The sequence below is a fragment of the Camelus ferus genome, chromosome 16, assembly GCF_009834535.1.
Source record: "Camelus ferus isolate YT-003-E chromosome 16, BCGSAC_Cfer_1.0, whole genome shotgun sequence".
In the NCBI taxonomy this organism is placed as follows: Eukaryota; Metazoa; Chordata; class Mammalia; order Artiodactyla; family Camelidae; genus Camelus; species Camelus ferus.
In genome coordinates this window covers 43,156,208-43,177,103 of record NC_045711.1, presented here as the reverse complement: position 1 = coordinate 43,177,103, position 20,896 = coordinate 43,156,208, and the positions used below count along the sequence as shown (strand labels likewise).

The following is a 20,896-nucleotide window of genomic DNA, read 5'->3' as shown; positions in this document are numbered from 1 at the left end:
TGATGGACAAAAAAAAAGGAATGAAGAGAAAATTTACAAAAGAAGAAATTCAAATAGCTAGTGGATTTTTTAAAAGTTGAATAACATTCGAAATCAAAGCAATTTAATCATAGCAACAATATGTTATCCTATCAACTGAGTTAATTCTTTTTAACTATTCACACAGTAGAGCTTGGAAATGAGTACTTTAATATGTAGCAGTTGGAAACCTAGATGGGACACAGCAGCCAATCTATTTCTAGAACTTTGCCATTAATCATCTGTGCGCGTGAATTTATGTACAGTGGTACTCCCAAAATGATACTTACAGTTACAGAAAACACCAGAAATACCTCACAGGAGGGGGCTAGTTAGCTGAATTATGTGCATCTATCTGGCTGAGCACTGTGAGGCCATTCGGAATCACATTACAGAAGGATATTTGATCACATGGGAAAATGTGCCTGATGTATCAAATGAAAAACATTGCAAAGCACTGTATGATTATTATATGATCTCAGTTTTGTATAAAATATGTATGTAATCATAAAAGAAAAATGAATACACTTGTCTGCACACAATTTAAAAAAAAAAACTTCCATGTGAAAGTGTACCATAAACAGTATCAAAAGATCATTGGCATACTGGAAAAAAATGTTTAAAACATTAATGACAAAAGGATGATTCTCTTAATTTATAAAGAGCTCATACAAATCAATAAAAAAGGCAGTCCAAAGAAAATGGATTTTAAAGATAGATATATGCAGCTTACAAAAAAGAATTTAAGATGACTGGTAAAAAATATAAATTTTTTAAAATAGATTCTAGAGAAGTTTGTTGAAAAATTAATCCTATTCCTGTTGACATCCACTTAAAATCTGTTCTGACATGATTGGTGTATAACTAAGAAACTTTAGTCTTCAAATATTATGTGATAAAACATTTCTTGGAAAAGAAATGGTAGTAGGATAAGTACAAGGTTATGTTTCTGGTTGGATTTTCAATAATATGGTTACAGCTATGTGTACAAATATAAAACCTCAACATCACTGAGAAAATCTAGCATTTTACTTTAGATTTTTCTCTAAGTAGTAACATTCCTGTCTGTGTCACCACCGCATTATCCCGGCATGAGCTACATGTTATACTCTGATCATGTGTATCGCCTCCTTTATGGTAAATCATGTCCCGATGCAGGCGTATACCTCTTTTTCTCCTTTTTTGGCATTGAGTTATGACCAGGAATGGTCTTCATAGTTATCTAACCATATTTTGTTCAACTTGTGTAAAATTGAACTGTTGAAAAGGATCTGCCCTTAATAAGTATACATTTTTCATCCTGCCGTTCCCCCTTAAATTAATTACAATCTAAGACAGAAAAATGAAAAGAGGAGGCATATCTGATGTTTACCCAGGTAATCTAAGGGACCTTTTCCAGATTATTTCCCTCTTCCAAAATTCTGAAATCCCCCTCTGGGAAGCATCATGACCCAGTATCACCACTGGAGTGAAAACTGGGAACTGATGGCTTGGTGGGATGCAGGGACACATTGGAGGATGCTGGTTTAAACAGAACCTTGCTACCACCGTCTCCCACTGCCCACAACCAGAGCCAGGCTACTCACAAGAGCTGTGACTGTTAATTGCATTCCTCTGTAGAAGCAGGGTTTTAGGTCTGAAAAATGATAGTTTCTCAAAGCCAAGCACTTGCCAGCAGAAATGTATTCATGAATGACTTAAAGAAATTTATGTCAAATGTATTCCCTGCTTTTTTTTTTATGTTGAATTATGAGCAAGAGAAACATAGCAAGGTACAAAAATATGTCAAGAATGAATACTTTTAAAATACCTATTTTTTTGTTCTGGGGTGCTTTTTTTCATTTTTTATTGATGTGTAGTTGATTTACAATGTTAATTTCAGGTATACAGCAAAGCAATTCAGTTATACATACATTTTTTTCTTTTCAGTTTCTTTTCTATTTTGTTATTACAAGAAATCGAATATATTTCCCTGTGCTATACAGTAGATCCTTGTTGCTTATCTATTTTATATATTGTAATGTGTAAAATACCTATTTTTAATGTATGTCAAGTGTCTAGCATAACGCCTGGCACGTAATAATGAAATAATGTTTTCTCTCCCTTCCCTGAGGGGTGATAGCAGTAATCAGATCAAAGAGTGCAGTTGTCCGTTCCATGTGCACTTTGGATCAGAAAGAACCTTTAACATTTTTAAATGTTTGCTCATTAACAGTAGCTGTCATGGCAGACTACGAGTGTGCACTCTTACAATTCACCGACTGTAACATCTTGGCCTTACAAGCAAAAAACCTGAACCCCACGAAGTCTGACTGCCTGGTTCCCCCAGTCATCTGGAGGGAAGGCTGGCCTCTCCCTCGGGGTAGGACTCCCCCCCCCATCCCCCACTCTGTGCCAGCCAGGGAGCTGTCCCTCTGCTGGTGCTGGACTTCCTTGAAAGAGCCTCACTGGGACAGGAATTACGGCTTCATTACATGGAGGCTTACAGGGTTGTGGCATTGGACCAGATCTTGCTTTTTTCGGGGATGGGTTATAATTATCTCATAAGCATATTTGGTTTTTCCTAGGATGTCATAGTTGTCTCCTGTTTTCCTCTGTCTTCCCTACAGAACCGACACGTAGCAGAGGAATTGGGGAGGTCCTTGTAGAGTGAACAAGGGCTCAGTAATGCTGATGTCACAGTGGCATCTTTTGGGATGGCGTATCTTGATAGGGGATAAAATGAATTAGTAATCTGTGTACAAAGGATTCTCTAGTTAACTATGTTTTTTTTTTTTTTAATTTTGTTGACCAAAGTTAAAATTGGTTTATTTACATGGAACTGCTCAGACCTTCTTTTGTGTGTGTGCATGTGTGTTGGGGGAGGTAATTAGGTTTACTTATTTATTTTTAGAGGGCGTACTGGGGATTGAACCCAGGAATTTGTGCATGCTAAGCACACCCTCTGCCACTTGAGCTATACCCTCCCCTCTCAGAGCTCCTAATACACTACTGTACAACATAAATCTCCAGAAAGGAATTGCAGTGTGCAGCCTTCCTGAACTTACTGAAAATGGAATTCCTTCTTCAGGAAGCATTTCAAAGGCCCTGTGTTCCCGAATTCACTTTTGGAACTCTACAGAAGAGAGTGTTAGGGTGCACCTTTGGCTACTCCTTTCAAATATCAGTTATTATCTGAGTTTTTGAGCGATCTAGGGAGCCATTCAAAATTGAGATCATTTGCAAGCGTCTGAAGCAAAGGTGCACTGAGTTGGTTTTTTTTTAAGGAGTTCTGCATGTTCTAGATGTTAGACATAAAGGAAGACAAGTCAATGCATTTGTTCCATAAGATAAAAGCCCAGCCTGTCCCCTGACCAGGTGATAAGCCACCTCCGTCTTGGGTAACAGCGGATCTAGGGGTGCAGAAAGCAGCAGGCGTCTTTACACAAAGCCACAACATCCCCAGACACCTCCCCAGATCTGCTGAAATGCCCCGGACACTTGGCCAAAACCCTGAAGTTTTATGTCAAAAAGCAGGTTTGACATAACCTTGGCCTGAGAGATTTTAGAGATGAATTGTCAATTTTGTACCTCTTCTTTTAAGGAAAAAAAAAATGAACAAAAGAAAGCAACCACTTCAGTAGAGCTCCATGGACTGTCTATTTTTGAACAAGCTTGAATCCTGAAAGGCTCATCAGAGTGACTTAACCTGTTAGCTGGCATAATTTTGTTTTCATTTATCTTCAAAATAATTGCAATTTGAGTTTTGACAGAGTTAATGTTGAGCCAGTCCTCTGACAGTAATCGACTTAAGAGGTGCAACTGCTTGAAGTTTACAGTTATAAGAAGGTTGTCAGATTGTAGCACCATCTACATAAAGAAATCTCTCATAGGCAACAGTTGCTGGGCTGATGCATCTGCACAAGGCCATATACAAAACGCATGAATCCTAAGTGAGGGCTCACAAGTCCACTAGCTTGGCAGCTTGGTCTCCCAGACCAAGGTAAAATCTCAGGGGTCATCATTTCTAAATTACACCCCCCACATATACAGCTAAGTTCATCAGGATAGTTTATAATGATCAGACTCAACACATGTTTTTTTTTTTCTTTTGGTCGCTTTATTTGAATGGTTTTATATCTGTTTATTGACTGAAAATTTGATTATTTATTATTCCTTAATTTTTCCCCTAAGTCACGTGAAAATGCTATTTATCTATAAAACCAAATTTTGTGTCAAAATTTATGCTGAAAACCTACAGATGATATTCACTAGGTCTTATTTTCTTTTTGGCATCCGCTCTTCTGGTAAAAACATGGGCGCTAGCATTTTAAAAATAGCACATCGGGTCTTTATTCTTTTTGTCACTCAAAGAGATATTTGAGTTGAAGAGAAATAACTTGGGAAGATTTTTCTGCTTTGAGTCTTCCTTTAAAATAACTCCAAGAAGGGGGCCAAGCCTTCATGAATCAGTCACGGAATATCCCAGAATGGACATAGTATTCTAAATCTGATGGGGGTATATGGGTACTAAAGATAGATTTTGTGTATTTTACAGTTTGCTCAGAGTTCAGCCTGGTACCTGAATCGATTCTCCTCCACCACAACTCTTTCGCAACCATAAATTGTTAGAACTTGGCCAGAATAACAATTTGGAGGATGGAAATAGAAGAAAGTTGCATCTGCCCCCAAAAAAGTCTGTCCCTAGGCATGGAGAGTCTGGGAAACTTGAAAGCTGGAATTTTAAAGGATTCTGGTTGTAGAGACCAAGAGAATGTCCAATTCTGAGCAACAGGGAGCTGTTTCAGAGCAGATGGAAAGGGCCCAACACCTATGATGACGAGAAAAGAAAAAAATATGGAGAACTAGGGGACAAAGGAAAGTTGACCTGTGTTTGTTTCTGAAGCTAAACTGAAGACACGTAATTGACCTACTTTGCAATAGAGTGCAACCTAGAATCCTACATCTTTTGCAAAGTGTATCTTGTACTTTAATGACTGCCAGCTGTTGCCTGACCACTGAGGAGGTGTGCGCCAGAGGACGCATGGTAGAATTAAAATGGCATTATAAGGCATCTGGTTAAACATGACAGGCTGTTTATATCCACTCCCTCTCAAAGCCCTCAATCAGCAGTGAGGGATAAAAACTGGAGAAACCCACAAGGACAGACAGAACCGTAGTGGAAAGGAAACAGCAGACAAGAGGCATCAACATAATTTTGGAAGCAAGTGAACATGCGGTGAGTCCCCCAAGCAGGCTGAGAAAGTGAAATCTAAGTGCCTGCAGAGAAGATGGCTGACAAGCAAATCAGGTCACCCCGCTCCTGGGCTGTAGGCAGGTTCGGCAAAGACCCCTTTGCAGGTAGGGGTGAGGGGTGGAGCTGAAGGAAGATATTGGTTGAAAGTCTGTATAAAGAAAAATTATAACCCAGGTCTCCTCCCAGCCTTGCAGAGCCAGGGGCTACCTCAGTCCCCTTCTGATAGAAAACAAGAAGTTTCCTCTGAAGAAATTGAACCAGAGAAGCTCTGGGCTTGGAGACACCAGGCACCCGTGGAGGAGAGGGGTCAGACACCATACTGAAACCAAGTAAATTAAGTAATAAAAGTCTAAATACTAAAGATTCTCCCCACTCCCCTTCACTCAGAGTTCTGGTGACAAAGAGAAAACACTTTCAGATACAGACCTTCTGGGGTCCCCACAGACAGTTGGTCCCCACCTAATCTCCCTAAAGTGAAGGTCCCCACCCGTGAAGCGTATGCACAGAGCTTCCAAGTGGCTTTTCAGGCTTCAGTGAATGGATGACCAAGGAGCCCCAGACATGTGAGCAAGGCCTCTAGCACAAAAGGCCAAGAGACCAAGACAATTGGAAGAGGAGATTTCAAGGTAACGCATATAATGCAGGGAGCAGCCAAAAACAAAACAAAAAGCAAAAAAAAAAAAACCCAGTAAAACCATGATTCGTAGACTCAGAGAGGAAGGATCAGAGTTGCTCTTGTAAAAATCTCATCCCTCGTGTGAAGTCAGAGCAACGTGCTTTTAAAAGGAGTAGCTGGAGAACAAGGATGGGCTGGGAAGATAAAGTTGAAAACACTGTCACTCAGCAAACGCTCCTGAGTGGCTGCTGTGTCCTTGGCATTGTTGTCAGCTGTGGAGACCCGTCAGTGAGCCAAAGAGGCAAAGATCCCAGGCCTGGCAGGGCTTAAATTCCAGTGGGAGGGGAGGGGCGAGCGTGCACGATGCAAAATAGGTACATTAGGTGGGTCGTAAAGTTGCGAAGTGCTGGAGACAGGGGAGAAAATAGAGCCTGGTAAGGAGAATGGGGAGTACCAGGAGAGGGTGGAGACAAGGGGCACCTCTGCACAGGATGGGCAGGGCCGGGCTTATTGGGAAGGTGACGACTGAGCGAAGACCGGAGAATGGGGACACTAGCCATCTGGAGGAAGGATCTTTCCTGGCCGAGGGGACAGCTTTAGGGCAGAGGCCCTGAGACAGGAAGCCTGTGCAGGGCAGAGCAGGGCCCAGTGAGGCTGGAGTGAGCCAGGGAGAGGGCGGTGGGAGGAGCTGGGCGCCGAGGGACCCGATCACTTGGGCCTCGTGGGCAGGGGAGGGACTTTGGCTTCCACTTGGGGAGAGATGGAGGGAGATGGAGCCGCCCCAGCACAGTGTCAAGCAGAGAAGTGACACGTTCTGACTTTGGTCTTAGAAAGATCATTCGGCTGCTGTTTTGAGACCTGAGTATAGGGGGTCGGACACTGAAGGGAGGAACTGGATCCAAAACTCAGTAGCAGGGATGTGTGCCCTACGGTGCTAATTCTCTCTCTCTCTCTCTTTAAATTGAAGTATAGTCAGTTCACAATATTGTGTTAGTTTCTGGTGTACAGCATGATGATTCAGTTATATGTATTTATGCTTTTTCGTATTCTTTGTCATTATAGTTTATTACAGGATACTGAATGCAGCTCCCTGTGCTACACAGTAGGACCTTGTTGTTTATTTTATATGTAGTAGTTTGTATCTGCTAATCCCAAACTCCTAATTTATCCCTTCCCCCTTCCCCCTTCCCCTTTGGTAACCATAAATTTGTTCTCTATGTCTGTGAGTCTCTTTCTGTTTTGTAAATAAGTTCACTTGTGTCATTTTTTTTAGATTCCATTTATAAGTGATGTCACGTGACATTCGTCTTTCTCTGTGCAGTCAGCCACTCTGTTTGCCCCTGTCCTCTACTCCTCCTAAGAAATGGCCTGCTTGTCTCACCTCTGCCAGGCCGCCCCTGCCTCGTATCTTCTGATAACTTTCTCTCCCGGCTCCCACCACGCCTCCTTGAGCTTTCCACCTCCACTCTCTTGCATCATATCCTTAAACACAATAAGTGTCTGGTCTGTTCCACTTTTAGTGTGAATGTTGTCCAATGAGGGCCCCTCTGGCACCCTTGTTTTTTTCTTGCTGAAACCTCTCTAGGCACATTCAAGTAAGCATGAAGCATTTGCTTATCGAATATAGCATTTAATTTTCCCCTTTCTGACACTCCATCATCAGGCAGAGTCCTCTGTGGAGGTGAGCTTTGTATGACTTCAAAAACCCTGCAGTTGAAGCTTTTTTTAAAAAAAAAAAAAAAAAAAAGAGGGAGGAAAATCTGTCTTATACCTTAAATTCGAACCTTCAGACCCTTGGTGAGAAAATCAACAACCCTCCTCCCACAACAGACACACAAACTACTGTGGGAGCAGATCTGTTTAAACCAAATATGCTAAGATTATAAGGAAAAATTCATGAATCTTTTTTTTTTTTTTTTGCATAGAATCATTTGCCTCTGTATTTTTTCAATGCTACTTTTTGTCTGATGCTGGAAAAATAAAGCCTAAGGGACTTCTGACAAAGTTAATGATACAGGGGCAGGCTCAAGAAATTCCTTTCTCCCAAATTTGCTGAAATTAACAAAATGGTAAAAGCAAATTGTTATGATTAAAGTGTTTGTTTTAAACATAAAAACTGAGCATGCCATCAACCATGAAACAAAACAAAAAAAGATCCCAACTTCATACTATAAACTTTGCGAAGTGTCGTCCAGAAAAAGAAAAACTGGACCAAACTAAAAGAAGATGCTTTAAAAAAAAAAATCGATGTATTCTTCAAAGAGCAGAATGGAACATGGAAAAGTACAAGGAGGGAATTCTGAAAAGTCTCACTGCTTTCGAAGGTTCTGGCTGTAAGTAACACCCCTGACGGGGGCCCTTTCTTCCTTCAAGAAGACTTCTTCCCCTCCAGGCAAAAAGAGTCAAGAAGATTTGCCCTCTTCCCTGCCTCTGTTAGGTCAGTAAGTGGGCAGGGAATAGGGGAGGCATCTGGTAGGAATAATTATTCCAGACAAACCAAGAAAAAGCTCCACAAGACCTGGAGAAAGAATGCGTGTCCCCCACCCACCAGGCCAGAAGCCCACGATGCACGCCTGCTCAGGGGAGCAAAGCTCTGGTGCGCGGACTTCATTAGCATTCAGGAAGGAAGTCGATGGCAGCCACCCAAAGCCCCAGCTCTCTTTCCACTCCTCTTGGGCAGCTGAAAGACTAGATAAGGCGTATCAATCACAGACGTACAGTCCATAATATCAGTGGAAGAATAAAATACGACCCAGTGAAACACTCTCCAGGGCAAATGGCACACTGAGAAGGAATAGTTCATATTCATCAAAGAGTTTCCAGGTCAGAGACAGTGACCCCTGCTAGCCTGATGCCTGGAACCCTAGTATCTTGCTCAAACCCCATCCCTACTCCCACCTAGCAGTAGTCGTGACAGAGACAGAACATCTGCACATACAAAAAGGAAAGGAGCATGGTCTGCTAAAAGACAAAGAGCAGATTTCAAATCGCCGTTTAACAGCCAGTGTTTACTGAGCTCCAGATTCCCACCGGACCCTCTTTTAAGTGTCCTGTGTGTATCTACCCCGCATCACCACTACAAGATAAGCACCATTACTGTCCCCGTCTTACAGATAAGGAAGCAAAGGCTCAGAGGGGTTAAGAAGCTCGCCCGGGCTCACCCAGCTGGTAAGAGTGGGCTGGGACTTGAACACAGGCAGTCTGGGTCCCCAGCCTGTTCTCCGCAACTCTGCTCCTGAACCTGAGGAAACAACATTTGAGGCAACTGCCTTGTACTCTCCAAGGAAATTAAAGAGAATAGAAATTTACTCGCCACGCACCCTTTCTTAGAAGCTACTGGAAGGAGGGAAACCAAGAAAGAGGAAGACAGAAGCTCAAGAATCAGGGATCCGACACGGAAGAGTAGTTTTAAAAGTACCAGGACAGGAGCTGTGCAGTGGGCCGAGAGAGCAGAGGACCCCGGGGACAGCAAAGGAAAAGATCTGACTGCTGGGCTTGACGATTGGAAACTGACTGCTGATCCTTTGATGGGTCTGTTCGAGCATATGGTCGAAATTAGCAGTATTTAGAAAATAAAGCAGATTTTTTAAAACTGAGACAGTTACTAACTATAAATAAAAACAAGCTTACGTGACAGCGTGAAGGAATGGTAGCCATGCTATGCTCCTTAGCACAGTGATGAACCAAAGGCATATGCAGTATACAACGTGGAGTATGCATACGTGTATTACGTAAATTGCCTCTGCAGTGTGTGATATAGTTAACATATGTGATGATGTAAGCACTGTTGACTTTAACGTGTTGATGTAATTATTACTGGGATGATAGAAGAGAAGTAACAGTGATGGCACCAACTTCTGTAATTTGGGTGCTGTCTAAAACTATCTACCGAGAAATAACGTATATGTGTATTATTTGTAAATACCAGAAGAAGCAGTTAAAACAGTTGGCGCCGAATGAGACTGCAAGGTGGAGAAGTAGGCTTGGGAGGGCAAGAGGAAGGGCTGCTGTCTTTTTTATACTTTTTTTGTGCTATTTGACTTTTCAGCTACACAAAACCTAAATAAACCAAGGACATAGATGAAACCTTAAAGGTTGTAAAAACAAACAAACAAACAAACGCTACCCCTTACAAAGCACTTACTTATAATTTTTTTCAAGTTACTAAAGAATCTAACCAGACATATTTCAATAAAAATATCTAGAAAATATTTCTTGAAAATTAAAGATTGATTTCCTATATAGATGTGGTTCTAGAAAGTCTTTCATTTCTTTCTTCTTTGGGAAAAAAAAAAAGGAGGAAACAATATGAAACTTTAAAAATGTGTTTTCTTTAAGAAACAGAATCATAGGCTTCTACCCTCTAATTGTGCTCTTTTGGTTTCTCAAGATACTAAAGAAGGGACCTTTATTTTAGTGCTTGGGTGGGGGCCTAACAGAGCCATGTGTGTGATGGATTCGGCCACAGGAAAAGAGCCATTTTGACTAAAAAGCATTACTGTGCTGATGCCATGTGCAAGACTGAACTACCTTTCACTGCCCCCCCATATATATATGTATGTATGTGTATATATATGTGTGTGTATATATGTATATGTATATATGTTCTCTTTGTATGTGAGTTCTAGGTTCCATCACAGATTCGCTCCCACGTCATGTTTCCCTCACGTACCCTGGTTTCCCTCGACCTGTTAGTTCCTCTCTGGGGTCCCTGGATGACCCTCTCACATTTGTATGCAAACACGTCTGCCTCTCTTGTGCAGCAGGCTGGGAAAGGAGGGCGTTGTGGCCGCATGGTGCCTGTTGGAGGAGTGTGTGAAGACCAGCCTGAAATGACTGAACGAAAGAGGCATCACATGGGTTTTGCTGAGGGAAATTGGTGGGTACAGATGGGGGCTTAAGAAGAAAGAAAAGTCCCCTGAGGGAGCCTGGAGAACTCACACTGTGGGCTTTGAGCTAGAGATCGACTATCTTAGTCCTGAGAGGCCAGAGACAGGAGGGAAGTGGTACCATCGACCTGAGAATTGGAACAGCCATTCATGCAGCAGCCGTGAGGATCAGCTGCGGCATGATGGTGGTCTGCACAAAGAGTTTATCAAAGGAAGCAGGTCGGTCGTTTGGGGTCTGGGAGACCATAGTAGCAGAACGGAAAAGAAAGAGATTTATACTGGAGATACTGAGGAAGAAAGAGTGTGTCTGGTGGTAGACAGCATATTTAGGGGAAGAGCCAATTGAAGCCTCGAAGGTGACACCAGATTTCTTTCTACTTGAAAGACTGAGAACTATGGGAACCGGGACAAAGGATCTGGAAAAAAAAATATACAAGTATCTCTCAATTCACCATGCTTGGATAAAGCAGGCACTGGGACATTTATGTACATCTGATTGATCTCTGAGCCCTGGGGAAAAAACAAAGATTTGTGTGATATTAGTCATCTGGCTTTTACCCTTTCCCCAGGAATATATCTAAATTCCTGGGAGTTTACAAAGCACCTGGGGAGAGAGCCTGAACAGACTGTGTGTAAGTCAGTTCATACATCCAATGCGACATCACGCCAATGGCCAATATGTATAATCTGTGTAGAGCTAGGTTTCATAAGAGAACTATAGATGTTGATGGCTTTTGATTCTGACTCATCTTGCTTCCTTTCAACATTCTGAAAATGTTTATCCAAAGAATATGAAAACGAATATATGTATGTGTATGTATGACTGAAACATTATGCTGTACACCAGAAATTGACACAACATTGTAAAGTGAAAAAGAATGCAAATTTTAAAAAAATAATATATATTTATCCAAAGATCATTGTATTTTGGCTTTCTTCTGTTCATGACCGTAGAGTTAGAACAGGGCTCTGCTTCAAACTCAACAGATACTCCAATGAGGATAATGAACAGCTGCACGCGGAATCAAAATAACAGGCATGACTCCTGGCGCCATCTGTTGGTGGCAGGGAGAATTGACATGCTTTGGGTCTGATTTTGTGACACAGGCAAATTCCACAGACAAGCTTATAAGTAAAGGAGTTTCTGTGATTTCAAAGTGATCTGCTACTCGGCCATCCTAGCAACGTTTTCCTTTTTTTCTCCTCTGCTGCGAAGGTGTGGCGGGGCACCCTGGCCCGCATGCGGTACAAGAGGACCAAGGCGGCTCTGACAATTCTCCGATACTACCGTCGCTACAAAGTCAAGTCGTACATCCATGAGGTGGCCAGACGCTTCCAGGGCATCAGGACGATGAGGGACTACGGCAAGCACGTGAAGTGGCCGACCCCACCTAAAGTTCTCCGCCGTTTCGAGGAGGCCCTGCAGGCCATTTTTAACCGGTAAGCACTTGGTGTGTGTTGCATCCATTTTACAGCAGTACACTCAGTATGTAAAGTCACAAATGTGAGACCACGGTATTAGCGCCAATGATTGCTGTGTGACATTTGCTTCTACCTTGCGTCTGCAGTTCCAGCAGATTTCACTTTCAGAGGGCATCTGCTTACCCCTCAGAATCATCGAGCTGTCAGTTCCCTTTTCCAGGTGCCAGTAGACAGCAGTGTGCCACACGGCCAGCATCAAGCCTTGTTCAAGAAAGCTATTTGCATGATGTCTTTCCTTTCTTCCATTGGCAAAAGTAACTATTAAATAATCACCACACATAACTGAATATGTTCATTCTTTCAGAACAGTGGTTCTCTGCCTGGTACCCCGACACTCACAAGGAGCTTATAAAACACACTGATGCCCAAGTCCCACCTCCAGAAAGTCCTGTTTTAGAGAGCTCGGGAGTGGGGGCCGAGGGGAGGTCCTTTTTAAAGTTTCCCAAGTGATTCTTTAAAGTGAAAGGGAGAAAACAATGGTTTTATTAGAGCAAGCTATTTTTTTAATATATAATAAATAAATAAACACCCATGTAACATTTGATACCTTTCCAGTTTTTTTTCTGTAAATTGCCCTGAATCTGACTTTGTAGTTATTCATAGCTCCTTTCTCCTCATTTTTTTTTAGCTTATTTGTTGCCAGTGTGCACCAGATATATTTAGCTGTGTCTTAGATACAGCCATCTAATCACATAAACTGAGCTAATGGTTCCCACATACGGTCGTTTGCCATCATGATATTCCGCAAAGAACACCATGAACTAACTGATGTATTGAATGTAAACTGGTAGCAGATACCAGGAGAAAAAAGGGCATGAGAGGAAAACTCTTTAATATATATCTCATTGGTTTTTTAAAAATGATTGCTCATAAAATGAAAAAAGTGGAACAGTAGAGTTACTGAAGGCAAAAGCACCTTCACCCTCCGTTCTCCAGTGTATCATAACTGTTAGCTGTAAATCTTGGCAGCCTTTTTAGTGCGCAGATAAATTTGTTTCATGAATTGTATCATCTGTCACTCGCATTTTTGACATAATCTAAAAAGTAACTGATCCATGAGTACCTGCTCATTTTTTAAGTGACATAATGTGAAAATGTAGAAGGCATAAAGCTGAAACCCTCTACAACTCCTCTTGTCTCTCCCTGTGTTCTTTCTTTCCCCTGAGATAACCACTCATTAACAGTTTGTATCCTTCTAAATCTTTGTGCATTTACAAACACATACACACGTAAGAGACAGCGTGCTACAGTGGTTAAGAACACAAACCCTGGAGCCCGGGATCCTATTCTGGCTGTCCCCCTGGCTAGCTGTGTAACCTTGGCCAAGTGAGTTAACCTCTCTATGCCTCAGTTTTCTTATCTGTAAAAGAGGGGTAATAATAGCACCTGCTCATAGGGTTGTTGAAAGGGTTATGAGTAAATACACGTAAAGCGTTTCAGATGGTGCCTGACACGTGGTTAAGTCCTGTGGAGGTGACCGCTCGTGCTGTGAGTGTGTGTTCATTTGGCTTTCTTTTCTTCTCTTGTTTCCACAAGCAGGACTAGATATATGGTTCTGTGACTTTACTTAGAAATAAGTCCTGGAGGCCTGTTCAGCAGAATAGATCAAGATCTATGTGATATTTTAAATGGATACAAAGAATTACTGATTTTGATAATGTTGCACTGTGGCCTGTGCAGTCTTCTTTTTAGATTTGGAGGCTTTATGTATGGCTTAGAATTGATTACTTTTTGTAAAATTACAGTGTGTTCATTCAGCAAATATTTACTCAGCACCTGCTGTATCACAGGCACTGACCTAGGTCCCAGGGATACGGTGACAAACAAGAACGATGCAAAAGGTAGCGCCAGCCTTCTTAGGGCTTAGAATCAGTGAGCATTTTGAACATTCTGCATCTGCTCTGTGAGTTGACTGCACACACACACACACGCACGCGCACACACACTGAATGAATCTTGCCAGCTGTGTTAATAGAGCTCAAAGATAAACTTTTTCTGAAAAGGGCCAGATAGTAAATATTTTAGGCTTTGTGGGCTACATATGGCCTTGGTCACATATTTTGCTTTGTTGAACATGTAAAAACTATTCCTAGCTCGGGAACAGGACAAAACCAGGCCATGGGCCGGACTGGGCACCGGCGATAGTCTGCCAACCCCTGACCTAGTCACTGTATCGTTTTTAACTTGTGCTTGAGTTTTGATCTGCGGAGTACCGAGAGACGTGTGTTACAGGATTTAGCTGTGACCTTGCGGTTTTGTCTTTTCTGGCACCCCCGTGTGCATCTGATCGTGTTTCGGCTCGCCCCTGCTCCTCACAGCAGTTCTCTCTCACCCTGGGAAGGCTGGACGTGGCCTCTTGCCCAGCTGCTTCATGGGGTCAAGGCGGTAGCTGTGATCGGCAACGCGTGTTTAGAGGTGGCCGTCTGCCTGATTCAGGCCGAGAAGTATGTGCTGCTCTCCCTGTGCTGCGTAGGTCAGGCCCCAGCTCCCTCCACAGACAGCTCTTTGCCAGGGGCCCCTGGAGTCAGTCCGCCGAGGACCCTGTCCTGGGCCACTTTGAGCAGTGACAAAGGGACAGGCTGACCGAGCACATAGGTTAAGAACAGACCAGCAGATGGGGCAAGGACCTCCCTGCCGAGGAGAAATTTGGGGCTGGAGGGCTCCCTGGGACAAGCTGCTTCATGTTGTACCATCGTGTCTGTCACTGGTGTCCTTGACTTTGACCACAAGCTACTCCCTACCTGTCACTCTTCCAGCCTCTTCAGGAATGATCTTAGGACAGTCTGCCCCATGGAGTGTTGGCTGGCCATAGAAAGTAAAGAGGATTTCACCGTCACGTTGAGCCTTTCCGTTTTCATGGTTGTCATTTGGCACCTTGCTCTCTCGGGCCCTCTCTGCCGTGGCCGGTGTCCCGCCTCACCCTGGCCAGTCACTGCGTGCAGGGGAGGGGCCCAGCTCCCCTCCCCTCCAGCCCTTGCTCCCAGCCCTGCTGCTGCAGGCTTTGGGGCTCGGGACTGCGTGTGCCGGGGGCTCCTCTCCCACTGAGCGTGACTGCCCTGCCCGGAGCCGCTTCTCCACCCAGAAAGTCGCCACATCTTCCAGTGTACTGACATCACTCCCATGGTCTGGTGGCGGTATGGGTTTTTTCGTATATTTATTGAGTTATTTCAATGGGAATTCGACAGACAGAACAACAAACATGTAGGCTCCAGTCACCATCCTGAAACAAGCATACACCCCAGGAAAAACCTTAGGTGAAAACCGTCTCCCTAGCGTTGTATGTAAACTGGGAAAAGAGCACCACTTTCCAGGTTTAGTTGAATCTCATTCTAGTGTTCCACGGAAGCATAATTTGAGAACCACCGGCCTTGATTATTTCGTCTGCGAGAGGGAGGTGCTCAGTTCCAGCCTCGCTGCGTCAGCCTCTGGTGGCAGAAACGAGGGCATACGTCTCACGCAATTCTAGGATGCTGCTGAGAGCGCAGAAGACCTTGTGCTTGTCTTTCTCGATCAGGGATAGATTATTTTTAGTTTATGTTTTCAGTTGCTGAGACCAAAAGGCCTTGGGGTCATCTTTAAATCCTCTGTTTCTGTCTTGCCCCCACATCTAATCTGTCAGCAGATGCTCTTGGCATTTCTTCCAGAACCCCACCCATCCCCACCTCCACCATGACCTCCTGATCCAAGCCACCATCCTCTGCCACGTGCCTGATGGAAACAGCCTCCTAAGTGGGCGTCCGTGCCCGGCCCAGCCTCACTTCAGCCTTTCTCCACACAGCCGTCAGAATGAGCCTGTGAAGCGAGAGTCAGGCCACGTCCCTTCTTTGTTCAAGACCTTCCACCAACTTCTCATGCAGAGTGGAGGCCAGGGTCCTGGGAATGCCTCCATGGCTCCGTGGATCCTGGCCCCGGCTCTCCCCTGGACCCCCGGCCTGGTCCTCTCCCCCGTGCTCCTGCCCCAACTCACAGGACTCCTGGCTGGTCCTCTGACACACGGGACCGGCTCACACTTTACAGCCTTTCTGCCCACTCTTTTCCTGGAACACTTGCTCCAACATCCGTACAGCTGGTGCCTCCCAGACCACCCTGCGTACCTAACACCTGCTCCCCGTCCCTTCCCTCTGCTGCTCTCCTGCCCCCCTTTTCTTGCCTTATCTCCTTCCACAGCATGTATCACATCAGACACACTCGGCATTTACTCATCTTACTTACTATCTGTCTCTGCGGTCTAGAACGTAAGCACCTGGCAGAAAGGACCTGCATCTCTTTACTGCTGTGCCTCCCCTCCCGAAAACAGCATAAACAGGAGGTGGAGGTGCCTAGAAAACATTTGTTGAATGAATGAATGATGAATCCAAAGTTCCCACGCCCTAACTATATATATATTATGAGACTCCGTGTATCATTGAGTTCTGGTTGCTCCCAAAACACACAAACAGCAAAACAAGTTTTACAAAAACCTCTGTCTACAGGAAACTATGTGTATTTTAACAAGTTCTATGTGTATTTTAGAGGCATTTTACTTTTTTTAAGATAGCACACAAGTGATTTAATTGTACTTAATGGCAGGTTCGGTTACTTTTGAGAAGGAAAAGGATGGTGCTTCTAAAGTCTCATATACATTTGGTTCATTTTCTAATAGATGGAGAGCATCCCAGCTCATCAAGACTATACCTGCTTCAGACCTGCCCCAGGTGAGGGCGAAGGTTGCAGCCGTGGAGATGCTGAAGGGTCAAAGGGCTGACCTTGGGCTCCAGAGGGCCTGGGAGGGCAACTATCTTGCTTCGGTAAGTCCAGGAGAACAAAGTGGAACCTACTCCTGCTCCCCTACCCAAAGAAAGAGAAGAATTTTTCTCCAAGAATTGATAGAAGGACTAAGACACCCTCAGAAACTAAATTTCTACGAGAGACTCTAGACTAAAAGATTTTTATTGCTTCTAAATAAATGTTTCCCTCACTTTAAATGGGTCCTCTGTCTTGTATCCACATGTATTAGGTACATTCTGTAACCTGGCATTGACCATTTAAACCTTCCCTTACGTAATTCAACAACTGTTTTTAATTAGCATCTTTGTATCCATTATTCCTAAAGCTGTATTTCATCCTCTCTCCCATTCCTTATTTCAAAAATATTATAGGACCGTTGGTGTTACAGTAACCCTTCAGTAGTAGCTTTTCATCTGGGATGGGGAGGTCCAAAGCACATGTGTGAAACTATCCGCGTGTAGTTAGAAAGCAGTGAGAGGTTGCCTTGTCATCTAACATGTGAAGTGTGCTCATATTTTCGTGTTTCCCTTTTCTTTCAGAAGCCAGATACACCTCAGACCTCAGGCACTTTCGTCCCCGTCGCAAATGAACTGAAACGGAAGGACAAATACATGAACGTCCTCTTCTCCTGTCACGTCCGTAAGGTAAGGCAAGCTTGAAACAGACCTCCTTGGAAAGAACAGACTGATGCCGATGAAACTGACGTGGCTGCGGCCCCGGTAAAACATAACACCAGGTGCACCCCGGCCATGTCATCAGTGAGTTCTCCCTGTGGGGTGTGGCACCGATGGAATGGTTGAGGTGACTGCAACCTCAGGGTTAGGCTGTAAAGCCTAATTAGGGAAGTCAATATTTTTGGTAACCATCTCTTTTTAAAACAGGAGAAGGGGAACCTCTCTGACATCAGGGGCTTGTATTTTACTGTGTGTATCTTTCATAGCATGTATTAGTCTGCCTTGTATTTAATGGTCATTCAGTACTTTTCATACATGTTTTATTAGTATTTTTAAAAAACAGGGGAAGAGGAGGAAGAATGTAGTTTAGAAAAGGGAGAAGGACGCAGTGAGACTTGGAAGCGGAGGGTTGATGGAGTTATGTGCTATGAATATATTCGCTTCTCTGAAGCAGGACATGTGAGGATTGTTACTTACCTAGGGGGTTGGAGCAGTTGAGCCAGTGGAAAGCTGGAAGCTGGAAAGTGGAAGGAAAGGGAGATAGCTGGTTTTTAAAACCCTAAAACTTGTTTTCAAAACACAGAGGGGAAATTGAAATAATTATAAAAGAGTGTTTTACAAGATGATGTAAAAAAAAATTTAAGTATTAATGAAATGGATGAATTTAAGAAAAATATGTCTAGATTGACCCCAGAAGAGATACTGACATAATATGCCAATATCCAAAGGAGGAATTAAGAAAATTATCAAAAAATTATGTCATAACAAAGGCCCAGGTTTAGGTGATTTTAGAGGTGCTTTGTTTCAAATCTTTAAAAAGTGCATAATTGCAGTATTATTTAGATCAAAATAATGAAATACTGTTTTTCAGCTGTAAATTTGGAAAACTTTAAAATGCTGATAACAACCAGTGTTTGCAAGGGTTTAAGGAATTACTACTGGTAGGAGTATAAGATACAGTCCTTCTGAGTGGACATGTATGCAGTACCTATCAAAATTTAAAATGCCCAGACCACTTTATCTAGGAATTCTACAACTCAGGATGTATCCTGCACTAGATTTACACATATCCATACACATAGATAGTTTTGTACATTGTAACAGTCAAAAAACTGGAGGGAAAAGATGTGAATCTCCATCAGTATATGATTGGATTAATAAATAATCATGTGTGGCCATAATAGGATACAACACATCTACTGAAATGAATGAAAGAAGGATAAAAGTGTAAAAAAAAAAGAACAAAATATATGAAACAGTGGTTTTCAAGACAGTGCACATCAAGCAAGGAAGGACAGTGAACCCAGAGGTGTGAGAAGCAAAGGAAGCGAGCCCTACAGTTACCCAGTTTACTTCCTTGAGAGAGAAATGGGCCGGGGCGGCCAAGGAAGAACTCAGTAGGCTGCCCAGTTGACAAGACAAAGCTGTGAGCTGGGAGATACCAAGGCAGCTGGAGTCGGTGGAGCAGAGTCCCACAGAGGACAGAGCTCCACAGAGAGAAAAGAACTCCAGGGACCCTCAGGGGGTCCACGTCAGGTGTTCAGCTGAGGACTGTTCCGCACACATGTGAGGAAACCGCCCAGAGGACTACAGATGATGATGCCCGGAACTCACACGGGGCTGCAAGAAGTGCCTGTTCCCTCCAGCCAGACTGGAAAGCCTCATGATTCATGGACCATTGGGTAGAGTCCTGACTAGAATTTTGGCCTCAGTGATGGGAAATAATTGGCCCTGACTAACCACTGCTCCAATCCTACCTAACAAATCACCCAAAAGAATCAAGCTGTTTCCAAGTAACCTAACAGTGTCCCAGAACAAAGCCCAAAAGTATTTATAGGAAAACAAAATACTGAGCACCTGGAAGATGAAGTTCAGAGTGTGTGGCATCCAATCACAAATCACCAGGCATACAAAACAGCAGGAAGCTACAGCCTATAATGAGGAGAAAAATCAATCATGTGGACTGATCCAGAACTGACATCAATTGTAGAATTAACAGACAAGGCCACTGAAACAGTTGTTAGGCTATGTAATGAACAGAGATAATATGATATTTGTCTGACGTTTAAAAAATTCTCTTCATGGGATTAACAGCAATTTAGATATTTGCAGATGAATAGTAAACTTAACAAATAATAAACTAAAGATATAGCAATAAAATTACCCAGAATGAAATACACAGAGAAGGGGAAAATAATGCCCCCCCAAAAAAACGAACAGAGTATTAGGATGCTGTGAGCCAACCTCAAATGGCCTGATACAAGGGCATGTGGAGTCCCTTACAGGAGAAAAGAGAAGGGGAAATTTTTTAAATACTTAAAAAAATAATGGCTGAAAATTTTCCAAATTTGATGAACACTGTAAACTCATAGACTCCTGAAAACTCAGCAAGCCTCAATAACTAAAATCTTGAAGAAAACTGTACCAAGACACAACATGATCACATTGCTTAAAGCCAGTGATAAAGAGGAAAAAGACACAGGAAAAGGATGAGGATGCATCAGATTTCTTATCAGAAACAGTGCAGATGAGAACAGTGGGGCACTAACTTTAAAACTTTTTTACAGAAAGGAAAAAAAAAAACTTGACCTAGAATTCTATACCCAACAAACATATCTTTCAAAAACCAAAGTGAAATAAAGATCTTTTCAGACACATCTGAAGATATGAACTCACAGGAAATGTTAAAGGAAATCCTTCAGGCAGAAGGAAATATGAACATAATACACCAGAGAATGAAGAGCAAGGGAAATGGGAGCTATCGAGTAATATTTTTCTTACCACTTAAATCTCTTTAAAAGATAATTGACTGCCCTGCAGTGTTCCCAGTGGCATTCTTCACAGTAGTTAAAGGTGGAAACAACCCGAATGTCCATCGGTAGGTGGACAACTGAACATGTGTATCCTTACAAAGGAATACTATTCAGCCATAAAAAGGAATGAAATACGTGCTACAACCTTGACGATAATATCTATGTAGTAAGACACAGAAGGACAAATATCGTGTGATTCCATTTATATGAAATACCAAGAATAGTCAAATTAATAGAAACAGAAAGTAGAATACTGATTACCAGGGGCTGGGGTCAGGGAGCAGCAGGGAATTATTATTTAGTGGTGTTAGTGTTCAAATGAATGTTCTAAGAAAAAAGATACCAATTCAATATAATAAAGACTTTTTAACAAAATAGAGAGCAGCTCGTTTTAAACTTAG

The 20,896-nt window shown here is 42.8% G+C and overlaps 1 protein-coding gene across 2 annotated transcripts in view; it reads left to right on the top strand.

Moving 5' to 3' along the window:
• The window catches only part of MYO1D (myosin ID), a 304,232-nt gene that overhangs the window by 162,486 nt on the left and 120,850 nt on the right, over window positions 1-20,896 (top strand). For both annotated transcript variants that reach the window (XM_032457713.1, XM_032457714.1), the window contains exons 17-19: window positions 11,976-12,199; window positions 16,884-17,028; window positions 17,548-17,652. In XM_032457713.1, coding sequence (XP_032313604.1) covers window positions 11,976-12,199; window positions 16,884-17,028; window positions 17,548-17,652 — 474 coding nt within the window. The remainder of the gene's footprint in view (window positions 1-11,975; window positions 12,200-16,883; window positions 17,029-17,547; window positions 17,653-20,896) is intronic.